Source organism: Myxocyprinus asiaticus, chromosome 7 (genome assembly GCF_019703515.2).
Source record: "Myxocyprinus asiaticus isolate MX2 ecotype Aquarium Trade chromosome 7, UBuf_Myxa_2, whole genome shotgun sequence".
Taxonomy (NCBI): domain Eukaryota; kingdom Metazoa; phylum Chordata; class Actinopteri; order Cypriniformes; family Catostomidae; genus Myxocyprinus; species Myxocyprinus asiaticus.
Window position 1 is genome coordinate 5,660,237 of NC_059350.1, and position 10,108 is coordinate 5,670,344.

Below are 10,108 nucleotides of genomic sequence, written 5' to 3' on the forward strand. Positions count from 1 at the left end.
TTCATGCTTGTACCCCTTAAAACCCTAACAAAAACAATAGGGTGCTTGAACCCCTAGTTACGCACATGTGAAAATAAAGTGAACCCTTCATTTTCCTTTATTAACTATTGCATTCACTATGCACATTCACAAGTGTTAAAACACCCTTTGTTAAAATGTTTATTAATGATTGATGGATGAGCAAAAATGATAAATGATCTAAAGTTTGGCCTGCTTGTTCTTTATTAATTAGTTTTCAATTGTTCTATCTTTGTTGTTCAGTAGACTACTTGGTGCCACTGCTGGTTTCCATAGTGACCGCGATCTGGGTTTTGGCCCTGGCATCGGTGTTCCTGTGGTGCATTCGCCATCGACGCAAGCAAAGCTCCAGCCCCACGCCGATAAACCCTGCCACGCCGTTTTCCATGGGAACCACAGAGGAGAACACAGTAAACAACGCTCGCGAGCAACTCAATCAGATAAAGAACCACATCGAGAAGAACGCATCTAATGGCAGCCTGCCTGGGAAAGAGCACCACTGCGAAGACAAGAACACAGTAAATGCCAAAATCAGGACGCATTTCTCGGAATCCGCCAGACTAGGGGACGAGGACTCTAACTCCAACAAGCGGCTTCAAAAGGCACGATTTCCGCATCAGCCCGCCTACATGCTGGTAGACCGAGACGACAGGCTAAGCTCCAACGGCACGGACGTAAAAAACCCGCACTGGGCGAACAAACGAGACAACAGAGACCTGGAGTCACAGCACAGGGTCCCGGATTCACAGCACAGAGACCTGGAGACACAACACAGCTTGCACAAAATGGACTATATCGTATAGCGATCGCGAGGAGCAGTTGATAACAATCGCGACTGACGTAACTGCCGCAGAACGTCATGAAAGGTCAAAGGATAGCGAAGGTGGACCGTATTTGCTTTGATGTCGGTCCTACGTGTTTTGCGGGCGGGTGATTCTCACGGTGCAGTGCGCCACAGACTGGTCATTGCGAATTTTTGTGCATCAGTGTCAAAAGAAATTTACTTTTTGAAGAAACAAAAAATGAGAACGAGAGCGTATTTGGCCAAAAGCCGCTTAATTGGGTTAATCTCACAAAAATATGTCCAGATTAGATTTCACTCTAAAATTCGAAATAAAAAATGATCATATTACACTTCAAGACAATGAAGCCTATTTTTGTATTTTTTGCATTGTGACATTATTATGGTGACGTTATTTTTATGACAATTATCCATTTTGAGTTTAAATTTCCATTTTTCTCAATGGTAATTCTCATAATCTCACATCTTACTGTTTAAAAAAATGTATTTGATTAAAAAAATATATAGAATAATTAAAACGTAGAACAACAGATACTAAAATGAGATATATATATATATTAGAGGTAGACCGATATATCGGTTTTACCGATTAATCAGTGGCGATAGTTGCTTTTTGGAACTATCGGTTATCTGAAAAAATCTATGCCGATAGTTGCCGATAATTTTTTTATGCCTCCATGTTCCTTTGATAATTACGTTTTTTTCAATTGAAGCGAGGGCATGCAAAGAAAAATGTGACTGTCGAAACATCCCTCCTCAGCACATACTTCATATATTTGAATAATAATAATATATAATATAGTAATAAGTTTGGTAATTATTAAAAATAGAGCATTGTAACGGAGCCAAGTCTCCGTAATTTAAAAATAAGAGTCCCTGTGTTTCAGTGTGTTTCAGGCTTGTTTAGTGTTAAATGTCCCATGTTATGCACCCAATCTTCTTTTTTCTGATTATTATTGGTTGAAAAATAAACTACATATGGGATTTTATTCATTTTGCACTCTGGCCTCTATGTATGTGCTGACTAAGATTTTTTAAAAATATTCTATTAATTAATTTTACATACAATCGGCCGATTAATCGGTTATCGGCATTTTCCAGCACCTTAGCTATCGGTATCAGCAAAATCGGTCAACCTCTAAAATATATCACTAAAAATAAATCATTATTTTTTCACATTACGTTAATAAGAATGAGATTTTTCCATCTATTACGTTAATGCAAATGTGCTTAATTGTCATAAAAATAATGTAAAAAATAATTATTATTTTCTTCATGCAAATTATGATTTTACTTTTTTTCTTTTGGTTTTAGGGTCAAATATTTGACCTGGGCATATTCTTGGCTGTTTTTGTGAGATTCACTCCTAATTGTTTTACTGAACTGCATGTGCAAACTGTATTAGCACATGCTATTTCTTTAGTCGTTTGTTTATTCTGTAGAACTTGCACCACAAATAGCAAAAATGCTTGTGAATCAGTTCCAAAAATTGAGGCTTGAAGATTGTATTTAACTCCCATTTATTAGGTTTACGACTGGACTCTATTTCCCCGCTTTTGCCAACAGTTCATTTTTATTTATTCTGTTCTTTTTCTACACTCTTTTTTATGCATTCAAGGCAGGCAGGTCATGCTTAGAAGTTACTGTCTATATGAAGAAATTAACTGTCTATGTAGATTGTTGTCGATGTTGTATAGATCATTTTGTACATATTTTCGAATTAATCACTATGTATATTTGATTTATTAACTTAATAATCAAGAGCCTATCATTTGTTTTTATTTATATACATTGTTTAGGTTTGAGAATGTGACAGCTTGTGTCCGACCTTTGTATTTTTGGATGGAAAATATTGTCTTTTATTTCCTGAATGCCAAAAGAATCGTTTCTTTTGAAAAATAGGGTGTGTTAATTTGTGTCTGGATCTGAAATACAATGTGCAATGTCTGTTTCAGAAAACATGTGCATGGCTTGTTTTTGTAATGTCCTGGGACGTAGACTAGATGGATGTTTTCTATCTAGTTTTGATACACACTTGTCATGATTTTAAAACCATTCCTACACTTTTTCTTTTTTTTTAAGTATATTCTATCCTCATAGCTATGTTCAAACTGAATGTCAGTGTTGAATGAAATTGGCAACCCTGGATATTAAAAACTTGGTATCTAATAAAACAGTATTTAAATCAACTGTAACCAAATGCCTAAAGGGAAAGAAACAGTATTAGAAGTGCAATGTTTGCCAGAACAGTTATATGAAATATGAAGAAAACAGAATTGAATGTCATAAGTGGGATAAAATGAAAGCAAAATAATTTTAGGAGGCCATTTTTATTCAAAGCAATGTACAATACAGAAGGACTGTAATCTTCTGCTGCAATCTTTGTTACTACTGCCATGTTTTCCTGTTCTTTGTTGAATTTGTTGAATTCTTTGTTTTTCTTTTGTTATTCTAAAAAAAAAAAAAAAACTCCTCTAAAGCAGAACTTTCCTGATGTTTTGTCAAATCATTCTCAATTTCATGCAGTTGTTTACATTTGGATCCCTTAAATAAAATTTCACTTAATGTTTTGAACTTAAGAATTCGATTTTTTTTTTTTAGAAACATTCCAGCATCAGTGAAAAGTGATATTTATTAAATAATTAGTATAAAAAAAAAAACAGTCCTAAACTTGTCGATTATCCTATAACTAGGGCTACCTCCATCATGAAACACCTGGAAATATCATGGAATTTTAAAATGTCTGTATATTAATTTCTAGAATGAATATACATTTTTCTAGTAGTGCACGGTTCTAAATTATGTGAAATACTGCTCAAACTTGCTTGCAAGCCAAAGTGGTGTCTGAATTCTGTGCAAATTGTTCTATTATATATTATATAATATTTAAAATCCTTATCAAGACTGGAAAGGTCATTAAAAAATTATTGAAATTAATTGGTTGAAAAGTTTGAGAACCCTGCGTAACAATTGTTCCAACATTGATGAGCCAAAACATAATGACTGCCTGCCTAATATACTGTTGGTCCTCCGCCTGCCACCAAAACATCGCCGACCCGCCGAGGCATGGACTCGACAAGACCCCGAATTTGTCCTGTGGTATCTGGAACCAAGACATTAGCAGCAGATCCTTCAAGTCCTGTAAGTTGCGAGGTAAAGCCGCCATGGATGGGACTTGTTGGTCCAGCATATCCCCACAGATGCTCAATCTGATTGAGATCTGTGGAATTTGAGGGTCAGGGCAACACCTTTAACTCTACATCATGTTTCTCAAAACCATTCACGAACAATGTGTGCAGTGTGGCAGGGCGCATTATCCTGCTGAAAGAGGCCACTGCCATCAGGGAATACCATTGCCATGAAGGAGTGTACCTGGTCTGCAACGGTGTTTAGGTTGGTGGCACGTTTCAAATGGACATCCGCATGAATGGCTGGACCCAGGGTTTCCCAGCAGAACATTGCCCAGAGCATCACACTCCCTCGACCGGCTTGTCGACTTCCCACAGTGCATCCTGGTGCCATCACTTCCCCAGGTAAACGCTGCACAGGTACACGGCCGTCAACGTGATTTAAATGAAAACGGGACTCTCAGAAGACCTTCTTCCACTGCTCAAAGGTCCAGTTCTGATGCTCGCGTGCCCATTGTAGATGCATTTGATGGTGGACAGGAGTCATCATGGACACTCTGACCATTCAGCGTGTGAGTGGTCATAATGTTTTGGCTCATCGGTGTATATCAGATATAATTGAAAGTTTACAGCGTTAGTTCTCCTGAAAAAAAATCTCAATTTTTTTACCTTCATGTCATTCCAAAGCGTAATGAGTTTCTTTCTTCTGTGGAACACAAAGCAGAACTCAAACAGAATGTCCGAGCTGCTTTCTTCCATATAATGAGCTCCAAAAAAAAAAAAAAGCACCATAAAAACATCATAAAAGTAGTCCATACAACTTCTCAAGCCATGCAATAGCTTTGTGTGAAAAACAGACTGAAATTGAAATTGCCTGTCACCATTACTTTTAATTGCATGGAAATGAACAGCTTGGACATTCTGCAGTAAAAGAGTCATTTGGGTGAGTGTGAGTAAATAATGACAGAATTTGTATTTTTGGTTGAAAATCTTATCCAAACAAACTGCATTTAATCTCCTTTGAATTCCTTTCAATATCGTAAATGTTTTCTTTATTTATGCATAATTAAATTCAACCCAGTGTCTGAAACGCAGCCGTAACTGGTCGCAACAAGGTCCACATTGTGTGTGTCCAGACGTTCAACTGAGCGTGGCGGGGAACCATGTGAGAGAGGTTATGAAAGCACTCTCTCTACTGTCGTGGGAATAGCGGCAGATACACTCAAATAAACAGCATGAGATGCGCTCACTTAACATGCCTGCTAAGACATTGCACAAAGAGTGTCTTCTTCTAGATCTACACCTCCAATCAGAGATTCTTTGAAAACCGCAGCGTGACCCTTTCCCGACAGGTCTATTTCACTGAAGCATTTAACATGTACACAGCTGTTTTTCAGGAGCAAAAGACCCAAAAGACAGTGTCTCACCAATCATTGATAATATCATTAAAATGCCATAACAGTACAAGAGTGTATCTGGACACTTGCATGCTTAAAATGTTTCACATCAATGCATTAGATCAAAACAAGCAGCATTTTTCTCAAGAAAATTAGCACAAGCACATATTTTAAGCAAAACATTTCAACAAGAAGTTTCAACAATAAATATACTGTTCAAAATGAAGAGAAAAATGTTAGTATGGTAGTATGCTATTCCGATCACAGCCCTTGACTTTAAACCCCTGACTAATTGGCAACAGCATTTTCAGGTGAGGTAACATGAGCTTCCAAAAGGAGTTTTATTGTCAATGAATTAGAAACTGGTGTGTGTGTGTGTGTGTGTGTGTGTGTGTGTGTGTGTGTGTGTGTGAAAGTATTGTACAAAGCATTAAATGCTAAGAGAAACTTTCACATAAATTTAGCCCTCAAAACTTTAGCTCTACTATACCAGTGAGCTTCTAATGCAGCATCCTAGCCACATCATGGAACCTCATAAGTGACTGATTTGAAATGTTGTACATAGGCAGCAACTCGGTGCACTACACAAATAACTCACACGCACAGGATGATTTTGATTCCAAAAGAATTTGATGTTAGCATGTTGCTAAGCTAATATAGGATACGTGCAATGCTGCCTAAGAATTTGGTCAAAAGAAAGTATCTTAGGAGGCACACCATTATGCTGTCTACATTTTGGAACAAGCGTTTTGAAATTACGACTCGGAAAAGTTTAAAATGCTGCCTAAGAAGGCAGCTTGGTAGGTTGTGCAAGTGAGCACTTCAACACATCAATAAAAATATCTTACTCTAATTAAAAACAATCTCAGTTTTACACAATATTTATGGATACTATGTATTTTTTGTGCTTATCAGAGTGTCATGTCATTAGCTTAGCAACATGCTGATGCCAAACTCACTAAAACCAAGGCAGCAACTCGGTGCACTACACAAATAACTCACGCACAGGATGATTTTGATTCCAAAGAGTTTGATGTTAGCATGTTGCTAAGCTAACAAAGGATACATGCAATGCTGCCTAAGAATTTGGTCAAAATAAAGTATCTTAGGAGGCACATTATTATGCTGTGTATATTTTGGAACAGGCGTTTTGGGATTGCGACTCTGAAACCTTAAAATGCTCCCTATGTAGGTGGCTTACTAGGTTTTGCAAGTGAGCACTTTGACACATCAATAAAAATTTGAATCTAATAAAAAATTAACTTAGTTTTACACAATATTTATGTATCCTATGAATTTTTCTATTTATCAGAGTTTTGTGTCATTAGCTTAGCAACATGCTAACACCAAACTCAGTAGTTCCTTTAAGGCTAGTCAGTCCACTCGGTGGCCATCTTGGGAACGCTCCCGGGCAGCTGATTTATATGAAAACAAGTGGCATAAAAGTATAGCTTCTATCTAATTGAATGGGGAAAGACCGAATATTTCAAATCAGCAGTTTAATCTGATATGCAACAAATATCATATCAAGCATCAATTGTGTTTCTTTTGCCCAGATCACGCAAAACAACAACAAGTATTTTTCAGGCTGGTCAAATTAATGCACATACGTATCTTGAAGTTCAACCCAAAGAACATGCGCGCATATACAGGCGGTATCATTTTAAATGTTTCAACTGTCAGTCGATGTCTGTATCGAAAAGGTGATTGGCTCTTTTACCTGGAAGATGGGACTTCCTTTTCTACATCCGATTGGACTTTAAAAATTTTCCCATTAATTTTAATATAAGAAGTCTGTCTTGAGCTGGTCTCTGCTAAAAGTCACTGCTTTTGGGACTCTCTCAGACACAATGACTAGGTAGACGACACACACACGGATGCACACAACGTGAGACCCATTCCTACAGAAACATTTTCCCAGTCCTACCACACCCTGACAAGACTGCATTTTTGAGCCAAAAATTTGTTCCGTACCATGACTCGGCATGTGAGTGTATATGTGTGTGTGTGGGAACTTGTGGGCCCTCATAGATGATGATGTCAGCTTTACTTTCAGCTGAAGAATGTGCAAAATCAAATGAGGTAAAGAGAAAGACCAGCAGCCTCCCCTCAGGCTTTAGTCAGCATTTTACACTCAATCTGCTTTGAAAAATGCTTTGTTTACAGTCTAATAGAGGCAGTTTCCCACTGATTGTCTACTGATTTGCAAACATGTGTCCTTTTGTGTAAGAACTAGGGCTGGGTGATTAGATCTTTTATATTTTTCAGCCTTTTGATGATATTTTTTATATATTGTATCTGAATAGTTATACATTTGATTTTTGCTAAATTCAGTAAAATACATTAAAAGGTCATTAAAAATAATCAAGGTGTATTTTCCACACTGTTTCTAACTAAATGATCAAAAGGAAGAATGATATTAAAGTTATGATATGGCATGTCTTCTGTATGATTTTTTACATTTACATTTTTTGGAACATATGAATATTCCATCATTGTAAGTCTATGGATATTTTTTGGTTTTTCATCTTGGTTTAGGGACTTTGAAAAAACTAAACAAAGTCTGTAGAATATCAGTACGTTGGCATTGTCAAGCCAACATAAGTTTGCAACCAATTCCCAAACTTCCAAAACATGACATATTTCAGAGTGAGGCAGTACATTTAACAAGAAAAGTCTGTAGGACAGTATCTGACAGCAAATAAAATACATGTCTCCCTTACAAAAATCGAGAGTTCATGGCAAATTTGCCCCAAACTTGCCGAAAATTTGCCACTCATTATTTTCATATGCAAATTAGCTTGTGATTCGCCACAAATATTTGCCAGAATTTTAGTTCTTCACCGGTAGTGGTGAACCTCCTGCAAACATTTGGCAACAATGGACAATTTGCCTCAAATTTGCTGCAAAGCTCATTTGCATGTGAAAATAATCGGTGGCGAATTTGCGGTAAGCTTGCAGACAATTTGCCATGAACTCTCGATTTTTGTAAGGGATTAGCACTCTCGTCCACATAGCTGAAATTGCTAACAGAAGCCCTAATTTTCGCAATATTCAGAATGTTGTTAAATTTTACCAACAAAATAATATTGAATCTGTCACTTAGATCTTATATGAAGTAGAAACAAGTGAAAACAGCACCTTTTAATTATTTAGCACTGTTACGTTGCTTAGCAATGACAGGCAGACGTAGACAATGTAGTGTGAAGAACCCAAGTGCAGTTTATTTACAACATGAAATCCAAAACCAAACAAACATAAATGACTTGACTTGAAACAACATTACATAAACACAAAACATGAACAAAAACACATTTAAACGGGGGGGGGGGGGGTCCTTGAGGCATGGCCTGGTGAGACAGGACGTGGAGGCAGAGACCCAGGGGGTACAGAGCTGAGTGAGGCTCAATGAAGGCAGGTGGAGCCATGGAAGGTGGAGCCGTGAGAGGCTCGAGGGGAGAAACTGGATAACTTGGACCCTGAAGAGTCGATGAAGGCTGGAAGGGCCAGGGTGGAGCCGGAGGCACGGCGGACCAAGGCCGTGCCGGAGGCTTGGAAGACTGAGGCGGAGGTGGTGGAGCTGAGGACCAAGGCGGAGCCGTAGGGATCGGAGAGCCAAGGTGGAGTCCAGGGCTCGGAGGGTCTAGGCGGAGTCAGAGGCTCAAAAGTTCCCCTTGTATGAGATGTCACAGGGCGCGATGGTCGAGCCAGTAACTTGGGGGGAGCCAGCTGATCAGGAGGACTCAGGGTGGGCACAAGGGCGGGAACCAACTCCAGGCTTAATAGCTCAGTGAGAGCTGGCTCTGGGACGGATGAGGCTTGCAAAGCTGGTTCGTTGGCCATGGCAGGTGTGGGCGTTGGCTCATTGGCCATGGCAGGCGTGGACGCTGGACCATGGGACAGAGGCAGGCCTGGACCGTGGAGCAGAGGCGGGCCTGTGACATGGCATGGAGCAGACTGAGGCATGGCTGTGACATGGCGTGGAGTAGACTCAGATGTGGCTGCAACATGGTATGGAGCAGACTCAGGTGTGGCTGTGACATGGCATGGAGCAGACTCAGCCGTGGCTGTGACATGGCATGGAGCAGACTCGGGATCAGGGGCAGAAGGTGATGCAAGCTCTGCGACCATGACGTGGGACCCTGGCTCGGCGACCACGACGTGGGACCCTGGCTTGCCGACCATGACGGAGAATTGTGGCGTGGCAACATTGATGGTGGACTCTGATGTGGCAGGCATGACGGGGGGCTCTGGCGTGGTGATCATGACAGTGGGTTCTGGCGTGGCGGGTGCTGTGAAATTGCTGAGTTCCTCATTAGCCACTTCCACAGTGAACGACGAACTGCTCAGCACCAGGGCATAGTCCATGAACTGAGCCAGAGTCCATTGAATCTTGCCTCCAGGCATCATGGAGCAGACTGGCTCATTTAAGCCCACCTGGAAGATGTCCTTAAGAGCGACTTCATTGAAGTTCACCCGGTCACAGAGTCCACAAAACTCCACAACGAATTCTTCAGTGGAACGACTCCCTTGATGTAAGCGCAACAGCTGAACTGCTGGGTTCATTTTAGCAGGTCAAGTATTCTGTAATGTTGCTATGCAATGACAGGCAGATGAAGACGATGTAGTGTGAAGAACCCAAGTGCAGTTTATTTACAACGTGAAATCCAAAACCAAACAAACGTAAATTTCTTGACTTGACTTGAAACAACGTTACATAAACACAAAACAAGCTAATTGCACATGCTAATATAAATAATATA

General features: G+C 39.6%; 1 protein-coding gene across 2 annotated transcripts in view; it reads left to right on the forward strand.

The window, feature by feature from the left end:
* The window catches only part of LOC127444046 (protein jagged-1a), a 31,310-nt gene extending 27,908 nt beyond the window's left edge, over positions 1–3,402 (forward strand). Inside the window, exon 26 of one of the 2 annotated variants that reach the window (XM_051703196.1) lies at positions 262–3,402. In XM_051703196.1, coding sequence (XP_051559156.1) covers positions 262–821 — 560 coding nt within the window. In that variant the 3' untranslated portion in view covers positions 822–3,402. The remainder of the gene's footprint in view (positions 1–261) is intronic. The other variant, XM_051703197.1, reaches the window with a different exon arrangement.
* The last annotated feature ends 6,706 nt before the right edge of the window (positions 3,403–10,108 follow it).